General features: G+C 44.5%; 2 protein-coding genes across 3 annotated transcripts; one reads left to right on the top strand and one right to left on the bottom strand.

The window, feature by feature from the left end:
- The first annotated feature begins 851 nt into the window (after nt 1–851).
- Nucleotides 852–5,793, top strand: LOC115106128 (tyrosine 3-monooxygenase-like). Its single transcript, XM_065008300.1, is given in 11 exon segments — nt 852–1,277; nt 1,444–1,538; nt 1,694–1,761; nt 1,925–1,975; nt 2,128–2,273; nt 2,595–2,707; nt 2,709–2,731; nt 2,871–2,940; nt 3,080–3,134; nt 3,352–3,493; nt 3,644–5,793. Coding segments are annotated over 10 exon segments (855 nt in total). The 5' UTR covers nt 852–1,078; the 3' UTR covers nt 3,387–3,493; nt 3,644–5,793.
- Nucleotides 5,794–14,043: 8,250 nt separating this feature from the next.
- On the bottom strand, nt 14,044–20,511 carry LOC115107067 (nucleoporin Nup37-like). Of its 2 annotated transcripts, none has more exons than XR_010460744.1 (4): nt 19,886–20,511; nt 15,062–19,614; nt 14,437–14,864; nt 14,044–14,275 (listed from the first exon to the last, which is right to left on the bottom strand). XR_010460744.1 is itself a non-coding variant. In XM_065008297.1 (4 exons), the coding sequence occupies exons 2-4, from the start codon at nt 15,148–15,150 to the stop codon at nt 14,162–14,164; spliced, it is 297 nt and encodes a 98-aa protein (XP_064864369.1). In that variant the 5' UTR covers nt 15,151–19,614; nt 19,886–20,510; the 3' UTR covers nt 14,044–14,161. The 2 variants fall into 2 exon arrangements, 1 of the variants encoding a protein (XP_064864369.1); XM_065008297.1 differs by having other exon boundaries at nt 14,437–14,530; nt 19,886–20,510.
- Between the last annotated feature and the right edge of the window lie 1,571 nt (nt 20,512–22,082).

Genomic DNA, 22,082 nt, shown 5'->3' with positions numbered 1-22,082 from the left:
GTCTTAGTATCCGGGAATAGGCATATATAAACTATTCGATCAAACAAATCATAGCAACTCTGCAATATTATTTTTAAGACAGTCTACGACAAATCGCCAGAAGTTCAACGAAGACGGAGAGTGTGGTGCAAAACATTCCGTTCGTCGGCAGAAAGCGAAGTCTGATCGAAGATGCCCGGAAAGAGCGCGCCAGCTGTTCATCGTCCCCTGACCCATCGCGGGGCGGTGAAAACGTTGTGTTTGAGGAAAAGGAAGGAACCGTGACACTGAACATTATTTTCGCACTCAGCCATGAGAAGAATGTAGGGTTCTTTAAACCTGCCACAGTCTTTGAGGTAAGGAAAACATGTTCATCATTAGATAGGAGTTGCAGATGGAGCTTCAATAAATCAAGTTGATAAAATATAAATGTGTTTGCTTAAATATGATATGTATGTCTTTACCATGCATTCAGACGTTTGAAGCCAAGCTTCTGCATTTCTTTACCATGCATTCAGACGTTTGAAGCCAAGCTTCTGCATGTCTTTACCATGCATTCAGACGTTTGAAGCCAAGCTTCTGCATGTCTTTACCATGCATTCAGACGTTTGAAGCCAAGCTTCTGCATGTCTTCACCATGCATTCAGACGTTTGAAGCCAAGCTTCTGCATGTCTTCACCATGCATTCAGACGTTTGAAGCCAAGCTTCTGCATGTCTTTACCATGCATTCAGACGTTTGAAGCCAAGCTTCTGCATGTCTTTACCATGCATTCAGACGTTTGAAGCCAAGCTTCTGCATGTCTTTACCATGCATTCAGACGTTTGAAGCCAAGCTTCTGCATGTCTTTACCATGCATTCAGACGTTTGAAGCCAAGCTTCTGCATGTCTTTACCATGCATTCAGACGTTTGAAGCCAAGCTTCTGCATGTCTTTACCATGCATTCAGACGTTTGAAGCCAAGCTTCTGCATGTCTTTACCATGCATTCAGACGTTTGAAGCCAAGCTTCTGCATGTCTTTACCATGCATTCAGACGTTTGAAGCCAAGCTTCTGCATGTCTTTACCATGCATTCAGACGTTTGAAGCCAAGCTTCTGCATGTCTTTACCATGCATTCAGACGTTTGAAGCCAAGCTTCTGCATATTGAGAGCCGACCAGGGAGGAAGTCTAAGAACAGTGGCTGTGATGATCTGGAGTTCTTTATGAGGTGTGAAGTGCACATCTCGGACACAGACATCTTCATCAACTCACTCAAGAGAGTCGCCGACGACGTACGCACCACCCCAGAGGAAAAGGGTTATAGTAACATTTGAATGAAACAATAATCATACGTTTCTAATAATAGTAACGTTTTTCTTATTTTAATTTGATTTATTATCGTTTTAGAATAAAATAACAACTAATCATTTAAATTGTGTGAAATAATTATGCTCTGACATATTTTCCTGTTTCCTTGTTTTAGTTCCCTGGTTCCCCAGAAAGATCAGAGATCTGGATAAATGCAACCTGTTGATAACGAAATATGACCCAGATATGGACCAGGATCATCCAGGTAGTGTATATGTTTACCTTAGCAATATAGCTAGGTTGCTATTTATATGGCATTGATACAATACTTGTATAATTCATTGAATTGTTAGCAATAATACTCAACTATCAAAAAGGATAACAAACTAAAAATGTCTAACTAAATGTTATGATTCCTTTTACAGGGATTCAGTGATCCAGAATACAGAAAAAGAAGGTGCTTCATCGCTGAACTTGCAGCGAATTACAAACAGTAAATTGATACCATCATTTTCACATTTCAAAAAAGGATATTCCCATGTAGTCAGTCGCTCTTAGGTGCCAGCACTGCATCATTGGACCAAAGGCATGCCATTGTAGAAATGCATTCGTAAAGGAATGACTGATGTATTGATTCATCCATCTCTGTTCCACAGGGGGGAACCATTACCCAGAATGGAGTACACACAAGAGGAGGTGGCCACATGGTGAGAACAACAGATGATGTATAGTATACTGGAGATGGACATCATACCATCCTAATAGACTTCTTTCATAATGATAATAGTCTACAGTCAGTATACCTCTGGAGTTGGAATGACAGTGTTCTAATGACTCTGCTGCTGCTGTCATTTAACAGGAGAGAGGTGTACCGGACCCTGAGGACCATCTACCCTGACCTGGTGTGCAGACAGTTCCAGGGTGGGCTGCAGCAGCTGGAGAGGGAGTGTGGCTGCGGAGAGGACAGTATCCCCCAGCTCCGGGAGGTCTCTGCCTTCCTCAGAGGTGAGGCCCAGCAGCCTATCTCTGCCTGAGGGACAGAGCAATAGCAGCACTATGCCCAGCTTCAAGGAATATAATAAACATGGACAGAGACAAATCCAGCATGCCCACGACTTTCCATTGAATGACTAATCCTGGTCAATGACGGTGCGACACCTTATAGATTGATTGTGCCTCTTTATTTTCATGTAGATTGCTTGCAACAGTAATAACACCATTAGGGTTTGTTCTCGTATTGCAGAAACACCATGTATGAACATCAGCATCCATGCTGTGAATATGTCTCTGACAGTGGTACCTTGCACTGTGTTCTTGTTTGTCCAGAGAAGACAGGCTTCCAGCTGTGTCCGGTGACAGGGCTACTCTCCGCCAGAGACTTCCTAGCTAGCCTGGCCTTCAGAGTGTTCCAGTGTACCCAGTACATCCGCCACGCCTCCGCACTCCATGCACTCCCCGGAGCCGTACGTCAAATGGTGTCATTGACATAGTAAAATCACTCGAAATAATGTGTGTCATAATACGTTTACTGAACTGATCATAAATAATAACATATGTATGATTCATGTGGTTCATGTATTCACTCGTTGTGCTTCCTCTCAGAGATTGCTGTCACGAGTTACTCGGCCATATTCCTATGCTTGCAGACAAAAAATTTGCCAAGTTTTCCCAGGTAAAAACATTTAGACTTATAATATGGTTCATATGATGCTTGGGAGTAATAATACATCCATTATAATAATACATCCATTATAATAATACATCAATTGTCCTATCAGTGCGCAACACTTACAATTGTTTGTCACTTGCAGGAAATTGGCCTTGCCTCACTGGGAGCGTCAGACGAGGATATTGAGACTCTCAACCGTAAGAGCTGACCTTTGAGCTTTCATTTCAAAATAAGCAGTTACCAATCAGATATAAAACATTAGGTACTGCATTAAGGTTGGGTGTTGGACTACAAATAATGGACCTTTGCTTCCATCTAGTGGAAATATAAAATACTGACCAATCTGATAATTTGACTAATGTGTGAAATGGAGCCTTATCATTTCTTCATCACTTGTTGTCATTCCTCCGACAGTTGTACTGGTTCACGGTGGAGTTTGGACTGTGTAAGCAGAATGGAACTGTGAAGGCATTCTGAGACTAAGTAGACAGGTTGGAAAGTCTGGTCTGGAGGCCTCTCCATATGAGGCCTCCTGTCCTCATATGGAGAACTCATTGTGAGTAGTATTTTACATTGGTACTCTGTAGAATTGTACTGATAGAGGGGACTAATTCCTCATTTATTATCTCTGTTTTTATATAACATGCCGCTAATAATTTCTGAAGGAGTCTAAAACGATAACTAATCACTTATTTCCATTTTTCAGAATGCTCTCTCTAACGAACCTGAGTACAAGCCATTCAACCCAGAGGAGACAGCAATCCAGCCTTACCAGGACCAGACTTTCCAACCTGTCTACTTTGTCTCAGAAAGCTTTGAGGATGCCAAGATTAAGATGAAGTACATCAATGCATACAAGTGGTGTATGTCTATATGTGAGCACGTCACAGGAAATGTGTAACTTTTTTATCTTACCTTTATGTAACTAGGCAAGTCAGTTAAGAACAAATTCTTATTTTCAATGACGGCCTAGGAACAGTGGGTTAACTGCCTGTTCGGGGGCAGAACGACAGATTTGTACCTTGTCAGGTCAGGGATTTGAACTTGCAACCTCCCGGTTACTAGTCCAGCGCTCTAACCACGAGGCTACCCTGCCACCCCTATGTGGCGTATTTGGGTTTGAGTTGATCTTGTCGCTCCTGGACACGGTGTTGCAGGGGTTTTGGAGAGGAGCCAGTGGGAACCTTAGGGGATCTGAGGACACAGAAGCAAATCAGATTGAAGGCAGCTGTTTAGGAGTTACTCGTAATTAGTATATTACGTTTTGTAATATTTTAAGGTAATCTAAATGAGCAGAGTATGGATGGACATAGAGCAGGGATGGGCAACTTCAGTCCTCGGGGGCCGGACTGGTGTCACACTTTTACCCCATCCCAAGCACAAACAGTCAAATTGCATTCTGAACTGAAGATCATGGTTAGTTGATTATTGGAGTCAGGTATGTTAGCTAACACATCATTATGACAGAGATGAGATGACGTGAGGAGACACTCAGAGTCTATACTTGCGAACATTTCAATTTAACCCATAAGAGTTTAAGCCCCGTCTAAATTGGGGGAGGATGTACTACTAATCTACAGTTGGTCCCATGGTGTTTATATTTGCGTACTATTGTTTGCACAGATGAACGTCGCACCTTCAGGCGTTTGGAAATTGCTCCCAAGAATGTACCAGACTTGTGGGGGTTTAATTTTTATTTCCCCATGATGTCAAGCAAAGAGGCACTGAGTTTGAAGGTAGGCCTTGAATTACATCCACAGGTACACCTCCAATTGACTCAAATGATGTCAATTAGCCTATCAGAAGCTTCTAAAGCCATTAAATAATTTTCAGGAATTTTCCAATCTGTTTTGAGGCACAGTCAACTTAGTGTATGTAAACTTCTGACCCACTGGAATTGTGATACAGTGATTTATAAGTGAAATAATTTGTCTGTAAAAAAATGACTTGTGTCATGCACAAAGTAGATGTCCTAACCGACTTGCCAAAACTATAGTTTGTTAACAAGAAATTTGTGGAGTGGTTGAAAAAAGAGTTTTAATGACTCCAACACAAGTGTATGTAAACTTCCGACTTCACCATGCAGCCGTCATACGGCTCAGGAAGGAGACGTGTTCTGTCTCCTAGAGATGAACGTACTTTGGTGCGAAAAGTGCAAATCAATCCCAGAACAACAGCAAAGGACCTTGTGAAGCTGCTGGAGGAAACGGGTACAAAAGTGTCTATATTCACAGTAAAACAAGTTCTATATCCACATAACCTGAAAGGCTGCTCAGCAAGGCAAGGAAGAAGTCACTGCTCCAAAACCACTACAGAAAAAGTCAGACTATGGTTTGCAACTGCACATGGGGACAAAGATCGTTCTTTTCGGAGAAATTACCTCTGGTCTGATGAAACAAAATTAGAAATGTTTGGCCATAATGACCAGTGTTATGTTTGGAGGGAAAAGGGGGAGGCTTGCAAGCCGGAGAACACTATCCCAACCATAAAGCATGGGGGTGGCAGCATCATGTTGTGGGGGTGCTTTGCTGCAGGAGGGACTGGTGCACTTCACAAAAGAGATGGCTTCATGAGGAGGAAAATTAAGTGGATATATTGAAGCAACATCTCAAGACATCAATCAGGAAGTTAAACATAGAAAATCTTCGGAGGGAGTTGAAAGTTCGTGTTGCCCAGCAACAGCCCCAAAACATCACTGCTCTAGAGGAGATCTGCATGGAGGAATGGGCCAAAATACCAGCAACAGTGTGGGAAAACCTTGTGAAGACTTACAGAAAACGTTTGACCTCTGTCATTGCCAACAAAGGGTATATAACAAAGTATTGAGAAACTTTTGTTATTGACCAAATACTTATTTTCCACCATAATTTGCAAATAAATTCATTACAAATCCTACAGTGTAATTTTCTGGATTTTTTTTCTCATTTTGTCTGTCATAGTTGAAGTGTACATATGATGAAAATGACAGGCCTCTCTCATCTTTTTAAGTTGGAGAACTTGCACAATTGGTGGCTGACTAAATACTTTTTTGCCCCACTGTATATCAGTACACTCATAACTTAAGCGTTACGGAACTTCTTTTATTTGATCAAATAAACCCCAGTAGCAAATAAGCTACTCTTTTTTTGTTGACCAAATTCAACATTCATTGACTTCCATATAAAAACTCCTTGCTTGGGTGGGTGAAACAATGGAAAGAAATGTCACCTGCTGAAGGGAGACAGATTTTCCGCAGAGTTGGGCCTCTCTCTTCCTGTAGGTTTAAAATATCCCTCTTTTGGCCAGGGTTGACCTCTTTTAAGAAATGCCATTGGTTGGTGGATATAAAGTTTAAGATCTTTGATACACTGATGAAGAATTTGTGCCAGGATATAAGTGCCATCTTTTGAGGTTAGCATAGTGTTCCATGTTATCTGATGAGACCAGCTACAATTGTGATGGCACCGTTTTATTTGCTCTTAAACAACCATGCTATTTTGTTTGTTTTTCCCATTGTTTGTAACTTATTTTGTACATAATGTTGCTGCTACCGTCTCTTATGACTGAAAAGAGCTCTGGACAACAGAACAGTGATTACGCACCTCGAATTGGACAAAGAAATGTTCTTTAATGAGTTGGACGGGAAGGATATACTCCAAACACTCAAATAGGCCCTCATCCTCATCATTTGCTGGAGAAAGAAACTGAGATTTTGCGTAAAGAGATCGGGGTGCCTTGCGAGGATCAGGCGACGAGAGGCTAATCTGCCTTGGCCATCAGTACTGTTAGCTAACATTCAATTGTTGGAAAATAAATGTGTCGTACTGAAAGCACCAACGGGACATTAAAAACGGCAATATCTTATGTTTCACCTCAGTCGTGGCTGAATGACAACATTAATAACATACAGCTGGCAGGTTATACACTATTGGCAGGACAGAACAGTAGCGTCTGGTAAGACACGGGGCGGGGGCCTATGCATATTTGTAAACAATAGCTAAGGCACGATATCTAAAGAAGTCTCAAGGTTTTGCTTGCCTGAGGTAGAGTATCTCACGATAAGCTGTAGACCACACTATCTACCTAGAGTTTATCTGTATTTTTCGTAGCGGTCTACATACCACCACAGACCAATGCTGGCACTCAATGAGCTGTATACCTCCATAAGCAAACAGGAAAACGCTCATCCAGAGGTGGCGGTCCTAGTGGCCGGGGACTTTGATGCAGGGAAACTTAAGTCAGTTTTACCTAATTTCTATCAGCATGCTCAATGTGCAACCAGAGGGGAAGAAAACTCTAGACCCCCTTTACTCCACACACAGAGACACGTACAAAGCTCTCCCTCACCCTCCATTTGACAAATCTGACCATAATTCTATCCTGATTCCTGCTTACAAGCAAAAATTAAAGCAGGAAGCACCAGTGACTCGGTCTATAAAAAAGCTTATAAGAAATCCCACTATGCCCTCCGACGAACCATCAAACAAGCAAAGCATAAATACAGGACTAAGATCGAATCGTACTACACCGGCTCCGATGTGGCAGGGCTTGCAGACTATTACAGACTACAAAGGGAAGCACAGCCGAGAGCTGTCCAGTGGCACAAGCCTACCAGATGAGCTAAATAACTTCTATGCTCGCTTCGAGGCAAGTAACACAAACATGCATGAGAGCATCAGCTGTTCCGCATGACTGTGTGATCACGCTCTGCGCAGTCGATGTGAGGAAGTCCTTTAAATAGGTCAACATTCACAAGGCCGCAGGGCATGGATGGATTACCAGGACGTGTACTCTGAGCATGCGCTGACCAACTGGAAAGTCTCTTCACTGACATTTTCAACCTCTCCCTGAGCGATTCTGTCATACCTACATGTTTCAAGCAGACCACCATAGTCCCTGTGCCCTAGAACACTAAGGTAACCTGCCTAAATGACTACCAACCTGTAGCACTCACATCTGTAGCCATGAAATGCTTTGAAAGGCTAGTCATCTCTCACATCAACACCACTCCAACACCATCATTAAGTTTGCTGATGACACAACAGCGGTAGGCCTGATCATGGACGAGACGGCCTATAGGGAGGGGGTCAGAGACCTGACCATGTGGTGCAAGGACAACAGCCTATCCCTCAATGCGATCAAGACAAAGGAGATGATTGTGGACTACAGGAAAAGGAGGACAGAGCATGCCTCCATTCTCATCGACAGGGCTGTAGTGGAGCAGGTTGAGAGCTTCAAGTACTTTGGCGTCCACATCACCAACAAACTAACATGATCCAAGCTCACCAAGACAGTCGTGAAAAGGCCACGACAAAACCTATTCCCCCTCAGGCGACTGAAAGGATTTGGCATGGATCCTCAGATCCTCAAAAGGTTCTACAGCTGCACCAAGTAGAGCATCCTGTGTTGTAACTTTAATGTGTTTGAGTTAATGTTTAAGTTTATTCTTTGAACTGTATCTAAAGATATTTCTTTAGATTTATTTGCATATGTAATTGTATTGGGTTGTGTTGAATTACGCTTTTTGACTGCAAGTCCCAGAATGCCTTGCGAGAGGAATGAGTGATAACGCGCCAATTATGTGCAGACTTTCCGACAGCATCTTACCTGCATTGCTCTGTACCAAAACAATTGTTGTTAAATGTAACGTGAACAAGTATTCTTACAAAAATAAGCTTTCATATCAAACCCGACGTCCCGAGTCATTACTTTGAAGTTAGTTCATCTAAAATCCTGACTGGTTGCATCACTGCCTGGACCTCTACCAGGCGGTGTCAGAGGGAGGCCCTAAAAATGGTCAAAGACTGCAACCACCCTAGTCATAGACTGTTCTCTCTGCTACTGCACGGCAAGCGGTACCGGAGCACCAAGTCTAGGTCCAAGAGGCTTCAAACAGCTTCTACTCCCAAGCCATAAGACTCCTGAACATCAAGTCAAATGGCTACCCAGACTATTTGCATTGCCTCCCCCCCACCGACTTGCCGGTGCCCGGCACATTGACTCTGTACCGGTACCCCCTGTATATATCCCCGCTATTGTTATTTACTGCTGCTCTTTAATTATTTGTTATTCTTAGCTCTTACTTTTTGTAGGGGAATTTTCTTAAAACGGCATTGTTGGTTAAGGGTTTGTAAGTAAGCATTTCAATGTAAGGTTTACACCTGTTGTATTCCGCACATGTGACAAATAAAATGTTATTTTATTTTGAATTTAGCTTTCTGTCACATGCAAGTAAATTGCAGATTTGAATTGGCTGATACGCATTTGGTGCCAGCGAAACTGTTTAAAATGAAATGGTTGCTTATTCGCAAATATGCACCCAATGTTTTAAAACCTCATTGTTCTACCTGCAGGCGGTACTCGTCGTCCATCAAACGGCCCTTCTCTGTCCGGTACGACCCATTCACCTGCAGCCTGGAGGTTCTGGACCAACCCAGTAAGATCCAGCATGCCCTAGGCCAGATGAGAGACGACCTGAAGATACTCCACAGTGCCCTGGAGAAACTGGGCTGAGGGCCTCAACACTGAGCCAGAGACTCAGGGAGTGAAACTGATACATACCTCTGGAGGGGTGGAAAGGGGAAGCCATTTTGGGTCTTTAAAGGTGCAATCTGTAATTTCTCTGTGTGGCCATGGGGCCAAATGCACAAACAATCAATGCTCAAAATACAGTAGTTCCATTTAAGACAATCAGTTGAATATCCAGCTCTTCAATCCTGCTGGGCTAATACTTGCATTATTATTATTATTATGGTATTTTTTTTAGAGACTAAACCAGATTCAGCCTTTAAATGGATGGATGTGAAATGCTGTGTATATATTTATTCAACTGAAAAACACAATTTCTATTTCTTTGCTAGATGAATTAATATTTCCTTGTTGGGTGTATGTATTGAGATGTACAGTCATGTTATACATGTATTGTGAGGAGAATGTACAAAGTAATAAATATTTACATTTTTTCAGTCCAATCACAAAGGGCATGAAAAAGAGAGAGACACAATGGGGGTAGGAAATGTATAGGGTAAATATTTCAGAGAATGTTTACCTAAGTAGAGAGATTATAGAGAACAACTTTAGAATGCATGTGTAATATAGTGACAATGGAGGGAGATCAAGGAAAGAGATCAAAGGAAAGAGACAAGAAAGTATCCGAAGTCTGTGTATTTGCGTTTGAGAGAGCTAGCGAGCAAGAGAAAGAGAGAGAGAACATGATCGTCAAAGAGGATGGGAGTACTACAATATAAGCCCATGTGCCACTGCCTCCCATTCCATACCAACTCTTTCCATTTAGAAAATTTGTCTTCACATGTTATTTAGTAAAGGGAAGGAGCTAATTATGAATGATTGAAATATGATGTTTCCTCAGCTGGCTACTGTCAGAGCCAGTAGATCTGAAGCTGGACACACAGACATCACAGTGTAACACTACACGGTCAGTAGGGCTTCACAATGGGCATGATAAACTCTCTCCATCTCCTCTCTCTGCCTGTGGGTTCAACGGGTGATAGAGGCCTTGTGATAGAGGCCTTGTTTCTCCGACCACGTAGAGTGCGAGGCCTTCCTGTTCAATTATTCCGGTGTAAATCAAACATGGTTCACCTTACTCACAGAGAAACTCAACCTCTCTGGTGGAGAGAAAATGGTGCACAGAGCCGAAGATTGATCTACTATACCGCTCGATTTGAGTGCAGCTGTGCACACATCCACATCCTTACCCCAAATTCGGACACTTAATAATTTTGCGTATATCAGCTTACATCCAGCACAGCTCGAATCCAACCCCCCCCAGATAAAAAAACGACTACTGAGATCCAAATCTGCTGAGGCCCCCAAATACAAAAGGGGTTGCCATGACGATAAGATAACCACTATTGATTCCAAGCAAAATTATTGTGCCTCACATACTAACCACAAATCCCTCAATGATGTACAGTATCGTCCTGCCTTCAGAACTTAAGTGTTTCTTAATGTCATGGACCATCGTTACCTTGGCACGCTAGCCTCCTCAGACTCAAAATGATGGGTCATTGGATTCACAGAGTCCTCCCTGAAGACATAGATGAAGCACAGATCATGGACTGTCTTTCACATTCATAAACAAAAAAATGCTGCTAAATCCAATGATTACACTTGAAATTAAACGATGACCAAAATGATCCAATTGACATTTTGTGTAACCCACTGTACCGAGTGCTCTAATGATTTATCGTAGCCACATTTAGTCTGTATTGTAATGCTTTGCAGCCTTTTCTCTCATCTGCCCTCATTCAGATCAACACATTTCCACTTCAGGCTGGTTTTACATCATGTAGACCTAAGAAAATCTCCAGGAGATTAAAGGAAAGTATTTTTTTTTACCTCAAAGAAAACCTCTAATCTCTTCCTTTGTTTTCCCTCCTCTAATACTGCTCATTATTAGCATTTGTTCTCTTTTTCTTGAGCCCCTGGCTTCGCATGTGTGGGTTGGGGCGGAATTAGCTGAAGGCCTCATCTTGTCTGAAGTGGTGGAGGGGATTACAGAGAGAGAGGTGGAGAGTTCACACCTGTCTGATCTCTCTTTGATTCCTCTCTGCGTTCGTTATTACATTACAACTGGAGATTAAGCTGGAAGCCAAGTCGGCCTACTAACCAGGAAAGCCTTCCTGGCCTATGAGAAATAGCTCCGTCATGGTTATTCTACTGTTCAACTTCAAACCAAGGATCTCCTTGTTCAAACAAAATAATAAGAGGTTAGGGGTTATGAGAATGACCTAATATGGATACTTTAATACTACAAGCTTCAAACTCAGTTTACACTTGATTTAACTTGACAAAAATGACATGGTATGTCAAAGAAGGTAACAAAGCAGTCACCGAAATCCAAGATCTAGGGCAGCAACAGTACTAGGTCTGGGATTAATGGCAATTCTCTTGGTTGTTCCGGGAGGGTCCTCTTCAGACAGACAACTCTCCCAACAAATCACAAGGCAGACACATCGAAAACAACATTTGCAGGCAAAACTTTTGCTGTGGTTTTAGTGAAGGTAGTTGACGCAAACTAGCCACTAGCAAAAATGCCCTCATTAAAAATAACCTCTGTGATCTCCGTCTTACCAGCTACTACGTGTCCAGGGGATGTTAAGATAGGGCAAGAAGCATATAAGGCAGTGACTTAAAAAAGCTGGATGTACCAACGCCGCCCTTTCCTCTATGCCAAACTGACGTTGTATACATACCGTACCTCTCTGATTTAGACGGGTTGGGTTAAATGCGGAAGACACATTTCAGTTGAATGCATTCAGTTGTACAACTGACTTTGTATCCCCCCTTTCCTTTCCAGACGTGTTAAGATGGATCATTGGTACATTGTGGGAGGCAAGCCGTCTGTCCAGAACAGGGATGGGTAACGCCAGTCATCGGGGACCTGATTGGTGTCACTTTTGCCCCAGCCCTAGCTAACACACTTGGCTTCAATAATCAACTAATTGTGATTTTCAGTTTAGAACGCAATTAGTTGAATCACCTGTGTTTTCTAGGGATGGGGGAAAGTGGGACCTCTCTCTGGCCCCCGATGACTGGAGTTGCCCATCCCTGGTCTAGAGAGACAAGTAACAGAGGTTGGAGCTCAGACCACCAGGTGGTGGTCTTGAGTCACTTTGATTCTGGGAGACACTATTGATTGAGAGATTCATGACTCACATTTCTCACAAAAATCTCCTTGCACTTTGCAATTCTAATTCACCCTATGAGGATATTATAGCCTTTGGAAAATGTTCAACGGTGTGTGCATAGAGATGTTGCGGCGTCTTGCTCGCCGACATTGATTTCTCTGTGTTTCACGTAGCCATTCCAGCACCACTTGTGTCCAACACTGCAAACGTACGGCACCGACCGACCACATTGGACTTGTTCAAACAAAGAGTCGACCAGGAGAGCGGTAGCATGTTATGATTGTGGATGGTGGTTAGTGCGTACGCTCCAAGAAACATACAGGCCTGTCTAGCGGGATTGAAAGAGTGGAGGTCTCACCTCCCCTATACCTGCCTTACTCTGTCGTGCAGCAACACCAGTGCACAATAAAACCTACTGTTTCACCCCTTACACATACATTAATGGAGTAAAATAAACTGTTCTGTGTTACTCCCTGTAGACACACACAACTCCATCCAAAGGGCTGGGCCCTCGGACTAAAAAACGTCCATCTGTGGAAACAAGTGATTAGCCGTCACTAAATATGATTCATGATCAAATTGAATGTGTGCCCTCTTGAAGTTCTAATGCAGTAAGTAAGTGCTATTCTCGTACATGGGCCATCCAATAAGATACAATGAGCCCTTGTTTCTAATGGAGTATTCTGCGTCTGTTGGCGTATGGTCCGATGTCTCCCATGCGCCATCTCAGCATCACTGATCGTCCCCACCCACTAGGACGATGAGATTTGTGGCTCTCGTGTTCTTTCTCTTTCGCTTCGTTCTCCCTCTTCTCTGGAGACAAATCACTCATCCCCTCTGCCAGCCAGTAGTATCTGACCTGAAAAGACCTATACTTCCAGTTTCCTGCACTTCTCTTACAAAACCTTTTTCCTCTCTCTTTAGTTTCCTGCCCTTAATCTGTCTAAATCTCAGGGATAACCCAATAGAAGGAGCAGGCTGCCTGCATTAGGCCTTCCCCTTCCCAGGCCTCACTCTGCAGGTGAAATAGGACCTACAGGGGTGGGGACAGCTGTGTGTGTGTGTGTGTGTGTGTGTGTGTGTGTGTGTGTGTGAGAGAGACAGCGATTATGTGTATGGGTGAGTGTGTGTCTGTTTTACAGAGAGTGAGCACCTGTAGAGGGATTGTGATGTTGACCAGTAGAGTGCTGGCAGTAGAGTGCTGGCACCATTGAGCGCACACATTCCTGTGACCTGCAGCTCACCCTGAGGCGCTTGGCAGAACATCATAACAAACTAGCACTGATACAAAACTTCTGAGAAAGAAAGAACCAGCCCCGCTTTTCACAGAAGCCAAGTTCCACCTTTCTGTTTGTCTGGGTATGACAGTGTGTCTGTTTGTCTGGGTGGTCAGTTGTCGAACTCTAAAATAAACATCAAAAGTCCAGGATGTGTCTAAACTTTAAATTCAGAACTCAAAGCAAACAAAAACATGGAAAATTAAATACTTTATTGAAAAATGATGAAAATATAAATATCCGACCACAACTCGGGTCAAACAGTTTCAATGTACATTTGCATTACCTCTAATACGTCCATAGGAAGTGACTGCATTACATTTCTGTCATCCAAAAAGAGAGCTTTCGGTCACCGCCAATGACACAGAGTGGGAGGGACCTCTGCCAGTTTAGACCTGCCCCCACCGTGGCTGATCCAATCATCACGGGCTGCAACAACACCACCATATAAACATAAGAAACCAGGTCCAGGAAGCACGTTATGTTATCCTTACTTCCAACACTCTTACTGAACATTATTCCCACACTTTTATTACTCAGAAACTGACACACTGTGTAAATGCAAACAGCCAAACACACAAGTCACTGACCTGCGGGTGACCCAGGTGATGCACTAGTAACTGACTGCTGATCTTGCCTGGACATCCTGTTGTGGAGAAGAGATTCTCATTGACCCGAGAACACCTGGAAGACATGACACCCGTGGTTACAGTAATTGCCATCACCATTATCACCATCACCACAGTCATTATCATGGACGTCGTCGGCAGCAGCGGTATCAGCCGGACTACCACAACATGCATCACAATACTCTGAAGGTCAGAGGAATTGGAAGCATTCAGGATCCTTGGGACATTCCTACCCTAAACCTTTACCTTAACCATTTAACATATCAATTTCAATGTGGGAGGGACATCCCAATGATACCAGATAGAAATGACCTTGGAAGCATGGACAAAGCAGTTATCTGAAGTTTCCTGCTCGTTCTACATGGGCAGGCCTCTTCTCTTGTGGGTAACTACAAACAGACAAATAACTATTAACAAAACCCATGCCTTCATATGGTAGTGTTACACAGTATGTAACTGAGGTGATGGGTAACCTTGTCTGAGACATTAAGACTTGTGTTAGCTCTTGGGGCTAACAAAGTATTTTGGTGTGCTAGAGACCCGGTTTCAAACCCAGTCGGTCACAAGCATCTGTCCTGCCACTCACCTGGAGCGGGTAATATCCCAGATGACCCAGTCGCTGCCCGTCACCGCGCCCACCTTGATGGTGTTGGCGAGGCACCAGTCGGCCGACATGAGTGGCGACTGGCCGCAATCCAGAGAAAGAATGGCTTGCTGGGTAACCAGGTCATAGAAGCAGATCGTCTCTTCTTCTCGGCCACCATCAGCTGTACAGAGGATCAAGGTTTAGTATGGCGAGATCTTTTCACTTTCACTAGATCTTTTCACTCCCACACTAGATCTTTTCACTCCCACACTAGATATTTTCACTCTAACACTAGATCTTTTCACTCCCACACTAGATCTTTTCACTCTCACACTAGATCTTTTCACTCCCACACTAGATATTTTCACTCCCACACTAGATCTTTTCACTCCCGCACTAGATCTTTTCACTCCCACACTAGATCTTTTCACTCCCACACTAGAACTTTTCACTCTCACACTAGATCTTTTCACTCCCACACTAGATCTTTTCACTCCCACACTAGAACTTTTCACTCTCACACTAGAACTTTTCACTCTCACTAATTATTTAAACTCTCATGATGAAACTGGAATGCACTGTTACTGAGAGGCCATCTGGCATGAAAGGGAGAGGGGGTGTGCTCAGGGGAAATGAACCGTTTAAGGACTGTAAGAAAATTATTCTCCTGTCCTCAACTACCCGTTTAGAAAACAACCTCAGACAGGAAGTCTGCGATTCAAACAAACAACCCGGTCCGAAGCTTCAGATAAAACAGGTCCTGTCAAAAATGAGAAATTATCAAGTCCAAAAAACAAAATTAATAAGCACTCAATTAGCTGTGCTGGAGTGGGATGCGCGGCAATGCTAAAAATAGCTTCCGGAGTCCAGCCACCCCCTGTGTGGGGAGAGGAGATGACGCGCAGCACAGCGCAGGCAGACGCCTTGGTGCTGACAGCACACAAAACAAAGGATTACACACGCTAATGGCAGCTAAAAATATGAAAAACAACAAAGACATCATGGCTGGCTGGCTGGCTGTTTTTGTCTCACAGGATCCATGTCAAAAAAGTTACAAGCTTCCATCCAAACCCATCTTTCCCCAGGCGTCTGTGAGACTCTTTTAGGGAATGTACTCTAATGAGTGAGCAGCACACACCAGGCCTGTAGTGATGCCAGTGTTTTTACGAAAGCACGTAATGCCTGTGTGTAATTTATCTAACTTCTGTCAGTTGTCCAAGAGATGCGCACACAGAGCCTCACTAGCACTGCCCTTCTTTCAGGGAAAAAGGGATCTTGGTTGTAATCTCCCCCTTGAGCTGTGAAGACAGGCGGGCGGGGCCCTGCGCTGACGAGCGAGAAGGCCGAGGACAAGGCAAACGTGCGCCCGGATGTAATAAATCACTTGGAGAGGACAGGCTGCTCCCGAGACCAGGATCTACTCTTCAACCACATTTGAGAGCCCTCCTCAGCGAACACAAGGCCTCGTATCTAACAGAACATTCCCCTGAACCAGGGAGGAATAAACTTGCAAGTGGTTAAAAAATGTTTTTTAAAGGACTGTATGGTTGGGACCGATGTGAATGCGTTGACTGATGAGGTCATGCAAAAGACATCTAATAAAGACCCAAAGCCTGTCTAAATGTCAAACATGTTGGAGAGATGTCTGCAGAGTCATCGGCGGAGAGGATATGATTTTGCCCCATCCCAGATGAAGACCTCATTAAACAAACACAACTTTTCCTGTGTCTTCCCTGCAGGGGATAAAACATTTCTCCATGAGAGCTTTTGCTTCTTGACACAACACAGAAGTCAGAATGGCCCTGTGTAGAGTGCGGTGCAGACCCTCCTCCATAGACCATGAGCGAGGTTGGAAACCTCAGACCACAGCAGACAAACAAGCATAAACCCTCTCTACTCAGACCACTCGCCAAGCAGAGTTCAATCGCACGCTACGCCACATCCGGCCAAGTTGTGGTCCACCACTTTGCCCTTCAAATGGGGAAAGATTCTTATTTAAAAAATGTTTCAATGTAATCCTTGCTGAACAAGGTGAAAGGGGGCAAGAAACAAGACTGAGACCACCACTGACAAAGAGATTTGTAACTGCATAACACTACAGCTGACGTGACATCAAGCAATAACACTGGGCTTCGTGTACAATAGAGTTGAAAGGCGAGACTGCATTTGAAGTCTGTGTGTAGATGTGAGTGAGACAACAGCAGCCGCACCTTTTCATTTTGGTCAACGGTTTCCAAATGAGCGGAGGAAATGGGAAACGTAGTGTGCACCGTGTGAACTAAATTATGAGAGTGTGCAGGGTAAATAACCTTGGCGACTCTCGGCAGAACGAAGGTTGAGAAAGACAAACAGTAATCACACCTCAGAGCCTCACAGGGGAGTCCAGGCAGAGGAGCACAGCACGCCGTCCTCCTCTCCTCAAAACCACACCAACATCCATCTTGATCAGACCTGCTCAAGTGTCTTGAACAATAACATGTTCTTTAACAGACATTTGGACTGTTGAAATAATTATCTCGGCCATTAGTCATTTTTATTGGATCGGTTTGCTCCTCTCGCTAGAGTTGATGATGGGATCCCGTAGCACGGAGCAAAAAAAGCTTGAGAACATGAGAAGAAAAGGAGAAACGAGGAGATGAAAGACTGGGATGTTGTAGAGTGGACATGGACATACTAACTGACAGATAGCTTGACTGACGGGCTAGAGTGGCGAGAAAGGCTCAAACTGTTGTGATAACGCCTCAGAAATACTTCCCAAAAGGATGTCACACAGAGTAGATCACACACACAGAGTAGATCACACACACAGAGTAGATCTCGCACATCAAATAGTTGCAGCAGGTGTCTCTGTTCAAGCCCCTTGAGTAAGCTGTATTCTGCTGATCCATGTCAACACGAAACCAGAGCTGGCTGAAGTGAGGAATCCATCTCACACAACAGAAACATACCTACTGCAAATCCAACTGGAAGCTATGAGACACAATGGGAGCCGAGCCCAGAGAGGTTGGGACCTCTGGCAGACACTCTGACCTCAGTGGGAGGCTGTGACCTCCTTCTAGCTGCTACAGGTGGCCTCTCCGGCTGGAGTAGAGTTCCCACGCAGGAAAGGACAGGGCTGACAAAGAACAAAGCAGAGTTATGGTAGGACAACTTGCCAAGTGTACGAACACGCACGCAAGTAGAGAAGCCGGTCCACTGTTCTTTTCTCTCACCCTATCAGGGGTCTCAGTTTGTGTGGGCTGCCTGGAAGGCCCCTCTCCTGTTAACTTGATCTTTCCCTAGTTCCACCCCACTCTTTCTCCTGCGTCCCATATTTTCTCAACGTGACAGAAGTTAAATCTTTCTGCAGATGGAGCCGAGAGAGCGTACCCCTGTTTTCTCTGGCCAGACCATTATAGAGGGAGGCTGAGGGAGAACTGTGAGCTGATGTTTCTCGCAGTAGCAGAGCTTCATCACCAGCCCTAGCGGAGGCCTCTCTCCCCCCACAGCCCTCATCCTAACCAACACTTTAGAGCATTTAGGCAGGCCGGAAGGAGATTGAGGAGATAATTCAACCATGGCCTGTATTTGATGACTGGAAGTGTAACCGCGAGCTTCAGGCTCCTGAAATTATGAGTTTATGAATAGAAGCAGATGTTTCAGGTGTGTTTCTCATCCAGGGAGCTTTGGGTTTAAAGATGGATATGAGGGACGTGCTCTTTCAGGCTCTAGCGGAGAGAAAAGTAGGGGCCAGTCATTCATTTCTAAGTTGCTAACTTGATTAAACGTTCTCCCCCATCAATCACTGGTCAAACAATAAGAGCTCACATTGTGTGGGAAGGAGCAAAGAGGGAGTAGGTTTTGGGCCAGGCTTTCGCCCTGTCTAGACCCTAGCAACAACCCTAGTTACTAAGGTAACAGGAGGTCCCCTCAGGTTCAGTGGAGGCTGCTGAGGGGAGAACGGCTCATAATAATAGCCGGAACGGAGCAAATGGAATAGCAAACACCTGGAAACCATGGATTTGATACCATTCCACTGATTCTGCTCCAGTCATTACCATGAGCTCGCTCTCCCAAATTAAGGTACCACCAACCTCCTGTGCCCAGGTTACCCCTTTGGCTAACGACACACTCTTTCCTTCCTTGCTCCACTACCTAGCTACTGATTGATAGGCCACATTGGGGGACCTTGTTAAGAGTCAAACCTAAGGAGGGAAACAACCTCCACCAGTACCGCAGCTAATTGGATATCCATATTTAACCAATTACTTTAAAAAGCTGGAGAAGCGGCTGTGTGCTTACGCACGGCAACACCGGGGTGTGTTGTGCTAAGCATTGGGTTTCATTTTGGAAACACAGTCAGGACGTTCTGCACCATTAACAGAGAACAGAACACAGATCCAAGAACTGGGGGAAGACACACTCTCACACACTCATATTATTCTTGCTGAATGAGACCGGGAGGAGGTTCGGACTGACCTGCATGTATGGTCATCGCTGACCGAAGCCATTTGTTTCCCCTCCGTGGGTTCAAACACTAAGTGGTTGATGGAGCTGGTGTGACCCTCCATCACCTAGACAACCACACATACATCGCCACAGAAGATACAATTAACAAAACGCTGCATTTGGTGCGAGCCTCCCATAGACTGTATGACAGTTCCCTGGCTCCTTGTGTGCGCTGGGTTCTTGATTAGGCTAATATAAAAGCCATTCACTAAGTGCCTACTGTCAGTGTGCTATATACAAACAGTTTGTTTTAAAGAAACCAGATGCCAACTGAACTGACAGGTGCAGTAGTTCCAGTGGGATCTAGTCGTGAGGGCAGGGGCACCAGTACTCTACCTTGACTTCATGTTGATTCTGAAGATCAGAAGTCAACAGCCTCACTTTTCTGTCTGCTGCAGCAGTGCAAAATCTGGTGGGAAAGATGGAGAGAGAGAGAAAAACATAAACAAAGAAAGAGAACATCAAAACAGAGCCCATCCTACTATAAGACATGCGTACACACACTCGGGCACACGTACATGTCTATGCGTGTGTCTGACTGCACTGCAGCCCGGGCTGACACCTTTGGATGTGTGTGTGTGTGTGTGTGGTAAAGACTTGGACATGGATCAATGGAAACACTGCCAGGGAGATTCTAATTGCGAAGATAAACATGGAGAATAACAAAAGATTCCTCACGCCATCTGAGCATTTCTAACACCTGGGAGACGACTTTGCCTCTAATCAGTCGTAGTATATACCAGCGCCTGCAATTACTTACACAATTACACTAACTCACTTATGACAAGAAAAACACACATATCGCAAGCAAAACACACATATTTCAAGAAAAACAGACGCATTTTCACACATTTGCAGTCGCAGGAACAGACGGATTTGGCATAATGTCCCGATACACAGCCAGAATATTCCCCCAAGCAACTGGTACAGGTGATTATACCAACAACTGATACATAGCCTAGTAGTCAGTGAATTGTGGAGGGCATTTCACCCTTCTTTCAACTCAATTTCTAGGCATTGCCAAAGATTTATCATCAAACCTCTAATTCAATACATACTTCACAGTCTTGCAATATGAACTAGCTATCTAGATTTAGCCTACACTGCAGGACTATTATCAATGAAAGAACAGGTGCCAAGTGGGAGAACATTTCTTCATGAGACAATCTTCAAAGACTTGTCAATGTCACAGGGTTGACTAATGACTGGGTCTGTTTTGGCCCTGAGCTGATGCTGGGGAAGTGTTCCTGACAGTTCCCCAGAATCTACCTAGAGGTTGCTGACTTGACCTCACATGGCTGGCCTGGTAGAATCTGGGAGCCTCCCAGCGTAAGCCCCCTACCCCCCCCACCCTCCTAGCACCCTTGCCGGCCCCTGCCTCAGGCACGCCCGTGAGAACACTGCTTTTCCTGGAAGGCATAACTACGTGCAAAACTAGGGGAGGGACGGAACTTGAGAGGGGGAGCCATCAGTGCAATAACACGTGCGCACGTCACACGCCAGCCCCCAGGGCCCTGCAGACTTAACCACGAAAGGTCAGGAAGTATCACTGCCTTTCCCTTTCAATTAAAGCAACTTGGAAACATCTCCTGCGGGATTACAGCATTCCCATCCACCATTCCAATTAAGAGGAAAACCTTGCTTTCTATGTAATAACGTTCAACATCCTTTTTTAAAAATCAAACCACACCTGAAATAACTGGGTTGGTATTCCACCACTACAGTGGGCCACAGGCAAGAATACAGCTGGGCCAAGACTACTGAGGGTTTCATACCACTGACTGACACAGAGTTGGTGTAGATGGATGATCCAGAGACATATTTAGGTAAATATATGGCTCTGGGATAAGCAGGTGGTCCAGCCATACATACCTACACGTACCCGACGTTCACAAGACACAGGCATCAATGTTCTTAGAACTTCTAAGCAAACAGCTGGAGGCAGGACTTTCTCCTATGGAGCTCCATTGTTATGGAATGGTCTGCTGATCCATATGAGAGATGCAGAAACGGTCTCAACCTTTCAGTCTTTACTGAATACTCATCTCTTCAGTGGGTCCTATGATTGAGTGTAGTCTGAAACCAGGGGTGCGAAGGTGAACAGCAACGCATTGGAGTGATGCTCCACCCTTGCTGTCGCTACCTGGCCGGCTCCCCTCTCTCCACCGGGATTCTCTCCACTGACCATATTACGGGGGTGAGTATGGCTTGCTAGTGCTCTCCCATGTCGTTAGTCGGAGGGGTGGATCACGTCTTGCCAGGCTCGTTTCGCTATACTTGACTTGAGTGGGTTGAGTCACTGATGTTATCTTCCTGTCTGGTCTTGTGCCCCCTCGGGCTCGTGTGGTGGGGGAGAACTTTGTGGGCTATACCCCGCCTTGTCTCAGGGTAGTAAGTTGGTGGTCTGTTGATATCCATCTGGTGGTGTGGAGGCTGTGCTTTGGCAAAGTGGGTGGCCCTGTCTGGGGGTATCGTGGAACAGGGCCACAGTGTCTCCCGACCCCTCCGTCTCAGTCCCCAATATCTATGCTGC

Source organism: Oncorhynchus nerka, linkage group LG23 (genome assembly GCF_034236695.1).
Source record: "Oncorhynchus nerka isolate Pitt River linkage group LG23, Oner_Uvic_2.0, whole genome shotgun sequence".
Classification (NCBI taxonomy): domain Eukaryota; kingdom Metazoa; phylum Chordata; class Actinopteri; order Salmoniformes; family Salmonidae; genus Oncorhynchus; species Oncorhynchus nerka.
This window is presented reverse-complemented; position numbering and strand designations above follow the sequence as displayed.